At 48.2% G+C, this 15,957-nt stretch overlaps 1 protein-coding gene across 2 annotated transcripts in view; it reads right to left on the reverse strand.

Annotated features, from left to right (window-relative positions):
* LOC121571034 (zinc finger MYND domain-containing protein 15) overlaps positions 1-10,609 on the reverse strand; it is a 12,598-nt gene extending 1,989 nt beyond the window's left edge. The window contains exons 1-11 of one of the 2 annotated variants that reach the window (XM_041882271.2): positions 10,506-10,609; positions 10,080-10,329; positions 9,487-9,736; positions 5,948-6,136; positions 4,534-4,694; positions 4,162-4,320; positions 3,779-3,874; positions 3,273-3,389; positions 3,016-3,104; positions 2,069-2,170; positions 660-789 (exon numbers count right to left, since the gene is read on the reverse strand). In XM_041882271.2, the coding sequence (XP_041738205.1) occupies positions 660-789; positions 2,069-2,170; positions 3,016-3,104; positions 3,273-3,389; positions 3,779-3,874; positions 4,162-4,320; positions 4,534-4,694; positions 5,948-6,136; positions 9,487-9,736; positions 10,080-10,329 (1,543 nt within the window). In that variant the 5' untranslated portion in view covers positions 10,506-10,609. Of the gene's footprint in view, positions 1-659; positions 790-2,068; positions 2,171-3,015; positions 3,105-3,266; positions 3,390-3,778; positions 3,875-4,161; positions 4,321-4,533; positions 4,695-5,947; positions 6,137-9,486; positions 9,737-10,079; positions 10,330-10,505 lie in introns of both variants that reach the window. The other variant, XM_041882270.2, reaches the window with a different exon arrangement.
* Positions 10,610-15,957: the final 5,348 nt, after the last annotated feature.

Raw genomic sequence — 15,957 nt, forward strand, 5'->3', positions numbered from 1 at the left:
GCTACCCCGTTTTACAGTACAGTGCTACCCTGTTTTATAGTACAATGCTACCCTGTTTTACAGTACAATGCTACCCTGTCTTACAGTACAGTACTACCCTGTTTTACAGTACTGTGCTACCCTGTTTTACAGTACAGTGCTACCCTGTTTTATAGTACAATGCTACCCTGTTTTACAGTACAATGCTACCCTGTCTTACAGTACAGTACTACCCTGTTTTACAGTACAGTGCTACCCTGTTTTACAGTACAGTACTACCCTGTTTTACAGTACAGTGCTACCCTGTTTTACAGTACAGTGCTACCCTGTTTTACAGTACAGTCTAGGGAGCATTTCTTCCTCTCAGGAGGATCCTAAGTTACTTGTTAAGAATGAAAGGGCTGTAGTTTAGGAAGAGGAACCAGAGCTTCCTTCACTTCCGTCTATTCAGTTATTCAACATGACCTTCAATAACACTGCCTGGAAGCCAACTGGAGACAGACACGTACACAGGAATGAACACACAATGAAGTAGACACACACAGCTCACATACAAACAGGACACCCACTCAAGGTCCTGTTTGCAGACACACACACACACACACACACACACACACACACATACACACACACACACACACACACACACACACGCCTCTCCCAACATACACTATACTCACCAATCACCAGGTCAGGCTTGGGCCCCTGCAGCATGTGATAGGCCCTGCGGTAACCTTTGACCCGGATGCTCCTCCTGTCCAACTTCTCGTCCGGGGTGAAGCTGGGGTTGACCAGGTTGACACAGCCGTCCTGGAGGAGCAACCACACGGTGACAGGGGAGGACAGTGTCAGACTCTGGGAACCCTCAAACCACTGCTCTACATTGTGTGATTTATAGGACCCATATGGTCTACGTGAACTTTGTGTGAAACGTATTTACAGCAACAACCTGTACTAAACATAGCAAGTGAAGTTGTGAAGTTATTGTTCAGGGGGGACGGGGTGTTGTTCAGGGGGACGGGGTGTTGTTCAGGGGAGACGGGGTGTTGTTCGGGGGGGACGGGGTGTTGTTCGGGGGGGACGGGGTGTTGTTCAGGGGGACGGGGTGTTGTTCAGGGGGGACGGGGTGTTGTTCAGGGGGGACGGGGTGTTGTTCAGGGGGATGGGGTGTTGTTCAAGGGGGGACGGGGTGTTATTCAGGGGGACAGGGTTTTGTTCAGGGGGGACGGGGTGTTGTTCGGGGGGGACGGGGTGTTGTTCGGGGGGGACGGGGTGTTGCTCAGGGGAGACGGGGTGGTGTTCAGGGGGGACGGGGTGTTGTTCAGGGGGACGGGGGTGTTGTTCAGGGGAGACGGGGTGTTGTCTGGGGGACGGGGTGTTGTTCGGGGGACGGGGGTGTTGTTCAGGGGGGACGGGGTGTTGTTCAGGGGGACGGGGTGTTGTTCAGGGGGATGGGGTGTTGTTCAAGGGGGACGGGGTGTTATTCAGGGGGACGGGGTTTTGTTCAGGGGGACGGGGTGTTGTTCGGGGGGGACGGGGTGTTGTTCAGGGGGACGGGGTGTTGCTCAGGGGAGACGGGGTGGTGTTCAAGGGGGACGGGGTGTTATTCAGGGGGGACGGGGTGTTGTTCAAGGGGGACGGGGTGTTGTTCAGGGGGACAGGGTGTTGTTCAGGGGGACGGGGTGTTGTTCAGGGGGACGGGGTGTTGTTCAGGGGGACGGGGTGTTGTTCAGGGGGACAGGGTGTTGTTCAGGGGGACGGGGTGTTGTTCAGGGGGACAGGGTGTTGTTCAGGGGAATGGGCAGTTGTTCAGGGGGACAGGGTGTTGTTCAGGGGGACAGGGTGTTGTTCAGGGGGACAGGGTGTTGTTCAGGGGAATGGGCAGTTGTTCAGGGGGACAGGGTGTTGTTCAGGGGGACAGGGTGTTGTTCAGGGGGACAGGGTGTTGTTCAGGGGAATGGGCTGTTGTTCAGGGGGACAGGGTGTTGTTCAGGGGGACAGGGTGTTGTTCAGGGGGACGGGGTGTTGTTCAGGGGAACGGGGTGTTGTTCAGGGGGACGGGGTGTTGTTCAGGGGAACGGGGTGTCACCTTCTTCTGCAGAAAGAGCTGCTCCTCGTCACTCTCAGGGGGAAGCCCCTCCCCTATGAACACCAGTTCAAAGGTAATGTGCGGCAGGAGAATAGACAATTCCTATTGGTGGAGGGGAGACAGTAAAACAAAGGCAGGCAGACAGATAAACAGACAGACGGTTTATAGACGTTACTCGGGGTGGAACAGGAGTGGTCAGTTGTAATCTCTGTGTTTACGCCCAGCAGAGAGCAGAGAGTAGAGATCAGAGAGTAGAGAGTAGAGAGCAGAGAGCAGAGAGTAGAGAGTAGAGAGCAGAGAGCAGAGAGCAGAGAGCAGAGAGCAGAGAGCAGAGTAGAGAGCAGAGAGCAGAGTAGAGAGCAGAGAGCAGAGAGCAGAGAGCAGAGAGTAGAGATCTGAGAGTAGAGAGCAGAGAGCAGAGAGCAGAGAGCAGAGAGTAGAGATCTGAGAGTAGAGAGCAGAGAGCAGAGAGCTGAGAGCTGAGAGCTGAGTAGGTAGCAGAGAGTAGAGAGCTGAGTAGAGAGCAGAGAGCAGAGAGCTGAGAGCAGAGAGCTGAGAGCTGAGAGCTGAGTAGGTAGCAGAGAGTAGAGAGCTGAGTAGAGAGCAGAGAGCTGAGAGCAGAGAGCAGAGAGCTGAGAGCAGAGAGCAGAGAGCTGAGAGCTGAGAGCTGAGAGCTGAGAGCTGAGAGCTGCCAGGACCAGACGGAGAGGCCTCACAGGAAGAAAGTGAAAACAGACACAGAGATGCACTGATACACACACACACACACACATTTACATTTACATTTTAGTCATTTAGCAGACGCTCTTATCCAGAGCGACTTACAGGAGCCACACACACTCATAGACACACACACACAGACACACACACACAAACTGGATGAGTAAGTGATTGCTGAGGAAGTGGTTTTATGGACAGGGTGGAAACCCCAGGCGTTGCAGTCCTACCCAGAACACCATGAGAGTATGGAACTCCCTGTAGGAGTCGATGATGTGGATCTTTAGAGACTGTTTCTTCAGGATGTTCAGCTCTGGAACTAGGGAGGGACACATACTGTACACTCAGTGGTCCAGTTAACCTTACTCTTTGAAACATGTCATGATTACACTGAACACTCTTGATGTGCACACACACACACACACTCACGCACACACACTCACACACACACACTCACGCACACACACACACACACACTCACACTCACAGTCTCTGGGCACCAGCGAGGTGATGATGTAGTAGATGGAGAGAGGGGAGCTGAGAAGAACAGCTGCAGGAGAGGACAGACTGATACCCCTCCACTCACAGTATTGGCACCACAACACTGAGGAGAGAGACAGAGACAGAGAGAGACAGAGACAGAGACAGAGACAGAGACAAAGACAGAGACAGAGAGGGAGACAGAGACAGAGACAGACAGAGACAGACAGCGACAGAGAGAGAGAGAGACAGAGACAGAGACAGACAGAGACAGAGAGAGACAGACAGAGACAGAGAGAGACAGAGAGAGACAGAGAGAGACAGAGAGACAGAGACAGAGAGAGAGACAGAGACAGAGACAGAGAGGGAGACAGAGAGAGACAGAGACAGAGAGGAGTTAGAGAGAGAGAGGAGAGATAATGAGAGATCAGTATTATAACATTGTATGAAGGTACAAGTGTACATTGATACAACATTGATGGGATCATTATCACAATATGACTGTCGTCTTACCCAGTGGTTTGGTGATTCTGGGGACTGCATGAGGGGCTGGGCTACAGAGCAGGATGTCTCCCTCCTTTTTCAGGGGTCCAAAGGGCTCACTGTGACCTTGACGATCATATACAGTTGGACAAGTTAGATAACCACTATCCAGTAACACTGGCACGTTACTACACTATAGTAACCCATAGGCACTTTGTCTATGAACTACAGTGGTATTACTTTGGTAATCAAAATGCTCACCAAAACATCATTATCCAATCAAAATGCTTACCAAAACATCATTTCCAATCAGAAATGCTCACCAAATCATCATTATCCAATCAAAATGCTCACCAAAACATCATTATCCATAACAAAGTGATCTGAGTTGTTGGCTACCGGGCCGTACCAACCTGTGAACCAGTGGGGGTATGGACCTCTGGACTGTTCCACTGTGGGATGGAGCTCATATCTGGGGGAGCGCACCAAGAGGCTCCAGTGCACCCAGTAGCCACTGTCCAGTTTATTCTTATTCAGGAAGTGTTCCAGGTCAAAATCATCAGCTGTCACCTCTGATTGGGTAGAACAGTGGACGAGAAACGAAGAGAGGAAGAGAAAAGTTGAGAGACGGGGTGGACGGAATTAAAAAAGAGTAGAGTAAGAGATGGAGTAAACTGAGATAAATAAACTGAGGCGTATGATCACATTCGGCAGGTATCTAATGGTTCCTCCTCCCTTGCTCTCCTCTAACGCATTCCCTGTCATTATTTTACTGCGCCCCCTACCTGCGGCGTAGCTGAATGGCAGGTCGGCCAGCTGTGAGTGGTGGCTCATGTAGCAGGCCAGTTTTTCACACCAGTGCTGGTGACTGGCATCCTCTGGACAGCGGATCTGGTCTGTCTGGGAACACTGGTCAGAACAGTACAGGACAGCCTTGCACTGGGAACTATGGGACGAGAGAGAGACAACAACATACCGAAGACGGGAGGGGAAACGGAGACAAAGACAGACCAGGAGGTTGTGGACGGATGACAGATGAACAACCAGACAAAGACAGACCAGGAGGTTGTGGACGGATGACAGATGAACAACCAGACAAAGACAGACCAGGAGGTTGTGGACGGATGACAGATAAACAACCAGACAAAGACAGACCAGGAGGTTGTGGACGGATGACAGATAAACAACCAGACAAAGACAGACCAGGAGGTTGTGGACGGATGACAGATGAACAACCAGACAAAGACAGACCAGGAGGTTGTGGACGGATGACAGAAAAACAACCAGACAAAGGGAAAAAATAAAGGGGAAGGAAGGTGAACAAAGCAGGCAGTGAGAAAGACAGGGTAGTTGAGAGTGCAGTGTTTGACAATGCAAGAGAGAGAGGCACTGTTAGTAGACACTTCCTCAAAAAGAGGCTTACATTCTCAGACAGACAGTAGCTAGTGACTGTATATCAACAAACAACATTAAAAAAAACTGCCTCTGTAAAGTATCCAATGACCACAAATTCCTAGTTCCCAATCTATCTCTTTTCCTGCTTAAGCCAAATCCTTTGGCCTGACAATGACAAAAGAAGCTGGCGAAAAGCAACAAAACAACGGTCTGCCAACGAAGCTATTCTATCACCACAGAACCAAGGGAAGAAAAAGTGCATGTAGGGAAAAATAAACCTAATGGCCCAGCTAGGTTCCTGCTGACTGCAAAAGGCCTGAGCCATCTGTTTCAACAGGCCTCGGTAATGCTGAGCTAAGCACTAAACTAATCTAAAGCCTCTTATAGCACGTCACCTCTCTGAGAGTCTCAGTTGGTGGTCGTCTAGTCCCACACTGCTTTGGAACATAACCTACTACCAGAGATATGCTGTAAAAGAGAATGCCTGTGTAATCCTTTGTGAACACAACATCATTATTGGAGACTTTTAGTTTTACAAATGCCAATCTGTTGATATTCCTACTCTGTTTAGATTGCCTCCAGTAGGTCTTGTTGCTATGTGTTTAGCTTGCCTCCAGCAGGTCTTGTTGCTATGTGTTTAGCTTGCCTCCAGCAGGTCTTGTTGCTATGTGCGTTGCCTACGCATCACCTCTCTCTTCATGTGTTTTCTTATTCTCTCAGTCCCCGAACACTCTCTCTCCCTCTTTCTTTCTTTCTTTCTTTCTCTCTCTCTCGCGGTCTTTCCATCCCTCTCTCTCTCCTTACCATGGTTTCAGCTGACTGGGGAAGGAGTGTTTCTTACACACGTGACAGTAGCAGGTCGGAGGCCAGCGCATACTGAAGGACTCTCCTCCGTCCGCCTGCTCCACCTCCGTGAGGCCCCAGTCAACCAGGGCCTGGGGCCACAGAACCATCTTCAGAATGGTGAGGGCCTTCTCACACCTGCTCAGCAACCTGAGGGATGAGAGGAGAGAGAGAGAGAGAGAGAGAGAGAGAGAGAGAGAGAGAGAGAGAGAGAGAGAGAGAGAGACAGAGACAGAGACAGACCATTGACTCAGGTTGAGGGAAGACACATAGCAAGACAGGGACAGGGACAGGGACAGAGACAGAGACAGAGACAGAGAGAGAGACAGAGAGAGAGACAGAGACAGAGACAGAGACAGAGACAGAGACAGAGACAGAGACAGAGAGAGAGACAGAGACAGAGACAGAGACAGAGACAGAGACAGAGACAGAGACAGAGAGAGAGAGACAGAGACAGAGACAGAGACAGAGACAGAGACAGAGACAGACCATTGACTCAGGTTGAGGGAAGACACATAGCAAGAGCTCTATATCCTGGGTTAAAAGACAGATATGATATCTTATCAAAACGAGGCCCTTCCTTACTTACACTTAGAAAAAAAAGAACCATACACTACTGGTCAAAAGTTTTAGAACACCTACTCATTCAAGGGTTTTTCTTTATTTGTACTATTTTCTACATTGTAGAATAATAGTGAAGACATCAAAACAATGAAATGACACATATGGAATCATGTAGTAACCAAAAAAGTGTTAAAGGAATCATAATATATTTTGTATTTGAGATTCTTCAAATAGCCACACTTTGCCCTGATGAAAGCTTTGCACACTCTTGGCATTCCCTTAACCAGCTTCACCTGGAATGCTTTTCCATCCGTCTTGAAGGAGTTCCCACATATGCTGAGCACTTGTTGGATGCTTTTCCCTCACTCTGCGGTCCGACTCATCCCAAACCAACTCAATTTGTTTGAGGTCGGGGGATTGTGGAGGCCAGGTCATCTGATGCAGCACTCCATCACTCTCCTTCTTGGCAAAATAGCCCTTAAACAGCCTGGAGGTGTGTTGGGTCATTGTCCTGTTGAAAAACAAATGATAGTCCCACTAAGCCCAAACCAGATGGGATGACGTATCGCTGCAGAATGCTGGTCAAGTGTGCCTTGAATTCTAAATAAATCACAGACAGTGTCACCAGCAAAGCACCCCCACACCATAACACCTCCTCCTCCATGCTTTACGGTGGGTAATACACATGCAGAGATCATCCGTTCACCCAAACCGCGTCTCACAAAGACACGGCGGTTGGAACCCAAAATCTCAAATTTGGACTCCGAACCAAAGGACACATTTCCACCGGTCTAATGTCCGTTGCTCGTGTTTCTTGGCCCAAGCAAGTCTCTTCTTCTTATTGGTGTCCTTTAGCAGTGGTTTCTTTGCAGCACTTTGACCATGAAGGCCTGATTCACACAGTCTCCTCTGAACAGTTGATGTTGAGATGTGTCTGTTACTTGAACTCTGTGAAGCATTTATTTGGCCTGCAATTCCTGAGGCTGGTAACTCTAATAAACTTATCCTCTGCAGCAGAGGTAACTCTGGGTCTTCCATTCCTGTGGCGGTCCTCATGAGAGCCAGTTTCATCATAGCGCTTGATGGTTTTTGTGACAGCACTTGAAGAAACTTTCAAAGTTCTTGACATTTTCCAGATTGACTGACCTTCATGTCTTAAAGTAATGATGGACTGTCGTTTCTCTTTGCTTATTTGAGCTGTTCTTGCCATAATATGGACTTGGTATTTTACCAAATAGGGCTATCTTCTGTATACCACCCCTACCTTGTCACAACAAAACTGATTGGCTCAAACGCATTAAGAAGGAAATCAATTCCACAAATTAACTTTTAAGAAGGCACACCTGTTAATTAAAATGCATTCCAGGTGACTACTTCATGAAGCTGGTTGAGAGACTGCCGAGAGTGTATCAAAACTGTCATCAAGGCAAAGGGTGGCTATTTGAAGAATTTCAAATATAAAATATATTTACATGATTCCATATGTGTTATTTCATAATTGTGATGTCTTCACTATTATTCTACAATGTAGAAAATAGTACAAATAAAGAAAAACCCTTGAATGAGTAGGTGTTCTAAAACTTTTGACTGGTAGTGTACAGGGTTCTTTGGTTTGTCCCAATATGGGAACCCTTTTTGGTGCTGGGTAGAACCCTTTGTAGGGTTCTTCAAAGAACCCTCTGTATATGGTTCTACCTAGAACAATCTATGAAGGGTTCTACCAAGAACCATTTTATCATTTGGAGGGTTCTTCCTAATTTCCTTTAAAATGTCATTATTTATGACAATACATTACATATATCATAAGGCCTTTATTTGAGCGCCTAGTTATACCCTAATACAGTGGTGATAGGAAACTCCTGGTTTACAGGCCACATCAGGCCTGCAAGTCATATTATGCTGGCTTGCAAAGCGATGTGTAATTCCTATTGGAATCCAGCCAGAGTTAGAATATCCAACAAGTGGAATTGTTAATCATCCGCAACCTGCATTCCGAATGTCTGCCAGGGAAGATTGAAAACTGAGACAACCTCAACCATCTAAGGGTGTGTTCATAAATTCAATCTGGAGTGCCAGAGTGCACTCTGGGCTTTCGTAAATTCAGAGCGTTGTCAGATTGTCCTTTGTAAATTCAGAGGGTTTCGCTCTCGGAGCGTTCAGAGCGCACACTGGACACTCTGACCTAGGAGTAGGGTTGATCCGAGCGTTCTGACCTCACAACGGCAGTCAAGCACCCAAACTAACTGGCTAACGTTGGCTAGCTTGCTAGCTACTTCCAGACACAAATGAGAGAACACCTCACTCTGACCATTTTACTCGACCTAGCAGAGCTGGTTAGGCTGTTTTTATGTTATCCAGAGCGTTGGTGACTGCAACTGGGCTGCTGGCAACAATTGTATTACTCTTTTTCGCCAACGTTTACTGACACTGGCCATATTCAGCGGGTGTTGCGCGTTCGTAAATTCATCTGCGCTCTGGCACACTCAGACGAGAGTGCTCTGAAATCGGAGTAGATAGCCAGAGTGAATTTACGAACGTACCCTAAACTGGAACAACCATCTCAGTAACGGGTCAAATAAATCCAATTACTAACAGATTGGATTAGTTTAGAAAACGGTATGTTATTTATCTTCCTGTAGCATTAAATTAATCAACCAATCAATGTACATGCAAAAACACAGATATTATAGTAAAACAAACAATTCTGAGTATCTCCCTGCAATAGAGCATGCTGGGAAATATTATATATGGTTCTATGTAGAACCCTTCTTGACTTCCAAAGAATCATCAAATAACTCTTAGAATGTTAAAGGTTCTAGGTAGAACCCTTTGCCTTACAAAGAACCCATGTCTTCCAAAAAGGTCAAAATGGTTCTTGGTAGAACCCTATCCCTTCGCAAATAACCCTTTTAGAACCCTTTTTTCTAAGAGTGTACCTGTGAAGCTTCTTGTCATTGACGTGGAGCATGCGTGGTCTCCGAGGCAACCCGCCACTCATGGGGGCCTCCATGCAGCGTCTCAGCAGACCTACCATCCTCTGGATGGTCTCCAGGGCCCCCTTCCCATCTCCACCCGCCGCCTCACCCCCACCCAACGACCCTGCCCAGCCACCGGCCAGCACGTCAAAGCCCAGGGGCAGGCCAGAGGCATCAGTCACCATCAGAACACTCTCCCCATCACTACTCACTACAGGGGGAAGAGTGGGAGACGGACAGACAGACAGACAGACAGACAGACAGACAGACAGACAGACAGACGGACCGACAGACAGACAAAGAAAAAGTGGGTTAGACAGGGGCAATTCTATGGTTATGGAATTACGCTGAGACTCCGATATTTCAATGTTTTTTGGTTTGGCATAGGCCTACAGAGTCTCAGCATAATTATGTTACTGTGGAATTGACTGTAGGTATGGTGTTATGGTATTATGGTATGATAGCGTTTTGGATAACAGCTTCAAGAGGTAAGAATCAAATACTCCGTGCGCTACAGTACATCATGCAGGCTATGCCTAAAGGCTTATACTCACTGAGCTCGGAGGGGTCCACTCCAGCCTGTTCCAGCCGTGGAATAGCGGCAGGGGGCGGTGCAGCGCAATCCATGAGGTGCAGTATCCAGTATGGTGAACGGTCCATGGGGTACCGGGGAAAATCGTAACCCCAGAAATCACAATGTGCTTCTTTGCGCCCCATATGGGTGGTCTGGAAGCAGCGGTACCACTGTGCCATAGCCTCCGAGAACTCAATCATCCGGTCACGGTGACTTGACACTAACTCCATCTAAAAATGAGCATGACAGAGGTCGGTCAAAAGACGCAGAGTACTTGGCATAATATGGAGTAAATGTAAGGAAAGTTGTCAACCATAGACAAACGCTACAGATAGTGAAAACATGCACATTATTCCACCATCATTACATCCTATTGATCAACTTCCATCAATATAATTTGCGTTACCTTGTGAGTAGGGCTATATTTTTCACTTCAATCTGGGTTTTCTTTGGTTGGAAAATGCCTTCTATCACTTGTAGCTTAGGTTGCTTTGAGGAATTCGAAAAATGAATATAAACATGCGACAAATATGTTGTTTTCCGAAAGCAAGAGCGTCATTGTTTTACGCGATGAGGATTCCAAAAAAGAACATATTTTGTCCCGCAAAAATTGTCAGTTAATTTTTATTTCTCTAGCCTACAGCAAATATTTGAATGATCGAACAATTCAGTTGATTGTCAAACATTTCGTCTCTCCTCAAAACAATCATTAGGTTAGGCCTTATCAAACATGATCAATTAATCAATATTTTCTACTAAACGTTATTAAATAAATCACCGCTAGGTGGTAGTGTTGTTCTACATTTCTGCCCTTAACCCTTGTGCTTTGCTGGAAAAAAATGACATCCATTATGTTACGGGTCAAATTGACCCGCACAGTTTAAACACACTCAAGACAGTCAAAGAATTAAGTAAAAACAGAAACAACTTTATTTTGTCTTATCAGACATTTCAGAAAGAAGAAATACAATACTTTTTATTTTTTTTAAACAATATTTAAGAACTATTTGTTAAACATATTTCCTTTCTCACAAACAAGATTTTTCAGTTTCCCCAAGTAGGTTTTTCCCCCCCCTATTGGTCCATATTATCCCTTCAGTCTTTCTCTCTACATGTTGAACACAATGTGTGTGTGTGCTTTCTGCAGATGTATTTATTGCATTCTACACAAGTGGTGCTTGTTTTACTGTCTTGTCGAGGAGGCAGGCTGGCATCTTTTCCGTTTCTTGCCACTGCCTGTATCCACTGGATCCATTTCTGGTTGATTCAGGGTTGTGACTGGAGCAACGTTTCCCGAACTCGGTCCTCGGGACCCCAAGGGGTGCACGTTTTGGTTTTTGCCCTAACACTACACAGTTGATTCAAATAATCAAAGCTGTGTAGTGTTAGGGCAAAAACCAAAACGTGCACCCCTTGGGGTCCTGAGGACCGAGTTTGGGAAACGCTGGACTAGAGTGAATACAGCTACGACCGGAAGTAACTTTTCGTAACAGGTTAGGAGAGCATTTTAGCCAGTGCTTAATTTGAGCCGGATCCTGCCGGAACCTTTCTATAAGTCAGTTTTGGATTGTTTTGTTCCAGAACCTATTTGGCCAGATCTGTTACCTCTTGTGGCATGAAAAGTAATTTTCACTTTTTGCAATGTAAAAATTATAATAAAAGCGTTGAAAGTTAATTCGAGTTGCCTCTTCATTAATTCTGCCCCCACAAAAAAAACGTTATGTGAAAAAGTTGATTTTCAGCCCCGGGCCTAATATTCGATTTGGGTTGGGACGGCCCGGGTTTATGCTTTTATGGTTTGAGACCAACGCGTGGCCGTGGCCGTGTGAGAAGTGAGCCAGTATCACTCGCATAACTAGAATGAGACTCACTTTCTATGCTCTGATAGACATGAGCCTGCAACTCTCCTCTCTCCAGCGTTGCACTTCATCATTTATTTCCTTATAGAATCATCGCCGTGGGAACGGTGCTGGAGGATCTGCAGCAGCCCTGATGAATTTAAATACATTTGCCAAAGTTATAGAAGTACTGTTCTGTTCAGAAATAAATTAAAAATCATTCAAAATAGCCAAATACACCATGAGAAGGCCTATAATTTAGCCACAGAGGATCAATAGCTTATTAATTTTTTTTTATAGCCTAGCTGTGGATTGTAGCCCAATAACAAGGAATAGCCTACAGTCGGGAACGCGCGGCAAATCTGTCAGTAAAAAAACAGCACGCAGGCAAACAGGCCTTTCGCAATATTTCAAATACAAGAGAGGGAAAACACAGGCAGAAACCCACCTTTTTTTAGCCCCACATATTTAGGGCTTGCCTGTTTTGCATGTTATTTTGGCATTAATACGTGTCACATGTCGGTTCGCAAACAATGTAAAAAAAAAAGCCACATACAAACATGGTCTCTTTTTTGCTTTCTTGAGTAAGGCGGCTCCAAAATGCAGGTGTTTCAGCCTAGCTCAGTGCTTTCTGTGGTGGTGGGGCAGCCAGCGGGAAATATGGAGCATAGGGGTTGTTAATGTTCTCTAGTTGCGCTGTGATTGGCTCAGTGTTCTGTCACTCTTGGGGACACTACATCACAGCCAAATCTAAGGGTAGAGCTCGAAAATTCAAGCCCCTTGATTGCTGCCATAGAGTTACATTAGAAGTGCCCATCCAAGAAGGCTCAAGGTCATTGGCCACAGATAAAATGACGTCAAATCACGTTATATCTACAGTAGCTTTGATTGGACTGATCATGTCAACATCATACTTTCAAAATCTTAGCTAGCAGTCATCATCATGAATCAAGTCGACAATCTACTGGCAAATCCTTTTTATTCCTTGTCATATGAAGAGAAATAATGAAGAGAAATGATACACAAAATGTATCGGAGCTCATCGGCCATTGGACATAAACATTACACAACAAGTTGGAAATCGCAAATTCAACAATGAGTGGTTTGGAAGGAATCAGTGGCTAACTGCAAGCATTGCAAAGCAATCACTAGCCTGCTATTCAGTGGAGTGGGTGTGTGGTCCCAAGTCTGGGTTTAAGGGTTTATTTTCCAAACTTAAAATTCTAAACATTCAACATTGGCCATGCTGTCAATCCAGCATGATTTCTACCACGCTCAAAACAACTGTTAACTCGGAACTGGGAAATCTGACTTCAATGAGTTCAAGACAATTGGGAACTCTGGAAAAAACGAGCTCCGACTGGGAAAATATGTTTTGAATGGTCTTCCAACTCGGAATTGTAAGTCGGGAACTCAGGCCTCTTTCTACAGCTGCACCATCGAGAGCATCCTGACTGGTTGCATCACCGACTGGTGTGGCAACTGCTCGGCCTCCGACCGCAAGGCACTACAGAGGGTAGTGCGTACGGCCCAGTACATCACTGGGGCCAAGCTTCCTGCCATCCAGGACCTCTATACCAGGCGGTGTCAGAGGAAAGCCCTAAAAGTTGTCAAAGACTCCTGCCACCCTAGTCATAGACTGTTCTCTCTGCTACCGCATGGCAAGCGGTACCGGAGCGCCAAGTCTAGGTCCAAAAGGCTTCTTAACAGCTTCTACCCCCAAGCTGTAAGACTCCTGAACAGCTAATCATGGCTACCTGGACTATTTGCATTGTCCCCCCCACCCCACCCCACCCCCTCTTTTATGCTGCTGCTACTCTGTTTATTATCTATGCATAGTTACTTTAACTCTACCCACATGTACATATTACCTCAATTACCTCCACTAACTGGTGCCCCCGCACATTGACTCTGTACCGGTACCCCCTGTATATATACTCCCTACTGTTATTTTATTTTACTGCTGCTCTTTAATTATTTGTTTTTTGTTATTTTCTACTTATCTATTTTTTACATAACACATATTTATCTTAAAACTGCATTGTTGGTTAAGGGTTTGTAAGTAAGCATTTCACTGTAAGGCCTACACCTGTTGTATTTGGCGCATGTGGCTGTCACGATCGTCTGGAGGATGAGAGCAACGCGCCCGTGCGCGGTCGGAAAGAAAAAAGATGACTTTATTTAATTAAAGTGCAACACGACAAAACAATAAACCACGATCATGAAGTTCCACGGTGCACTCACCGTAACGGAAACAAAAACCCACAAACCCCACAGGAAAACATTCAGAATAATATATGGCGCCCAATCAGAGATAACGAGCCGACAGCTGACACTCGTTACCTCCGATTGGGAGTCATAGACAAACCTAGAAATACAACCAACAGAAAGGCAAACCTAGAAATACAAAACCAAAACAAAAGACACCCTAAATGAAAATAACAACCCTGGCTCAACAATCAGAGTCCCTGGAGCCAGAGTGTTACAGTACCCCCTAAAGGTGCGCACTCCGGGCGCACCAGCATACCGTCTAGGGGAGGGTCTGGGTGGGCGTCTGTCCAGGTGGCGGCTCTGGCCCAGGTCGTGGTCCCCACCCCACCATAGTCATTACCCACTTAATATGCCTCCTACACATTACCCCCCCCCAACTACACCCCACTGGGTTAAGGGGCGGCACCGGACTAAGGGGCAGCACCGGACTAAGGACCAGCACCGGGATAAGGGGCAGCACCGGGCTAAGGGGCAGCACCGGGCTAAGGGGCAGCACCGGGCTAAGGGCCAGCACCGGGATAAGGACCAGCACCAGGCTAAGGAACAGTACCTGACTAAGTGGCAGCACCGGACTGAGGGGCAGCTCCGGACTGAATGGCGGATCCTGGCTGGCTGGCTCTGGCGGATCCTGCTGCTCATGGCTGGCTGACGGATCTGGCTGCTCGTGGCAGGCGGAAGGCTCTGGCTGATCCTGTCTGGCAGAAGGCTCTGGCTGATCCTGTCTGGCAGAAGGCTCTGGCTGATCCCGTCTGGCAGAAGGCTCCGGCTGATCCTGTCTGGCGGAAGGCTCTGGCTGATCCTGTCTGGCGGAAGGCTCAGCGGCCCGGTCTGGCGGACGGCTCTGATGGCTCATGGCAGACGGGCGGCTTGCAGACTTTGGGCAGACGGGCAGTTCAGGCCCCGTTGGGCAGACGGGCAGTTCAGGCGCCGTTGGGCAGACGGGCAGTTCAGGCGCCGTTGGGCCGACGGACAGTTCAGGCCCTGTTGGGCAGACGGCAGACTCTGGCCGTCTGAGGCGCATCGTAGGCCTGTGGCGTGGTGCCGGAACTGGAGGTACCGGACTGAGGACACGCATCACAGGGCTAGTGCGGGGAGAAGCAACAGGGCATGCTGGACCCTGAGAACGCACATAAGGGCTAGTACGAGAGCCGAACAGGGGCAGACCGGGCTGGCGAAGCGCACCGTATCCATGGTGCGGGAGCAGGAACAGGCCGGGCTGGGCTGGCGACGCGCACCGTATCCCTGGTGCGGTGGCGGAACAGGCCGGGCCGGGCTGGCGAAGCGCACCGTATCCATGGTGCGGGGAGCAGGAACAGGCCGGGCTGGGCTGGCGAAGCGCACCGTATCCATGGTGCGGGGAGCAGGAACAGGCCGGGCTGGGCTGGCGAAGCGCACCGTATCCATGGTGCGGGGAGCAGGAACAGGCCGGGCTGGGCTGGCGAAGCGCACCGTATCCATGGTGGCGGGGAGCAGGAACAGGCCGGGCTGGGCTGGCGACGCGCACCGTATCCCTGGTGCGAGTGGCCGGAACAGGCCGGGCCGGGCTGGCGTAGCGCACCGTATCCATGGTGCGGGGAGCAGGAACAGGCCGGTCCGTACGGGAACACACACCACTGGCCTCAACCGAGGATCAGGAACGGGCCGGACGGACTGGCAACACACGTCAGTCTTTCACGCCGTGCCACAAACACTTCCCTTCCTCTACTCGCCAATGGCTCCCGTATTCCGTTAGCCTTCTCTCCTTCTCTC

Source organism: Coregonus clupeaformis, chromosome 35 (genome assembly GCF_020615455.1).
Source record: "Coregonus clupeaformis isolate EN_2021a chromosome 35, ASM2061545v1, whole genome shotgun sequence".
NCBI classification, from domain to species: domain Eukaryota; kingdom Metazoa; phylum Chordata; class Actinopteri; order Salmoniformes; family Salmonidae; genus Coregonus; species Coregonus clupeaformis.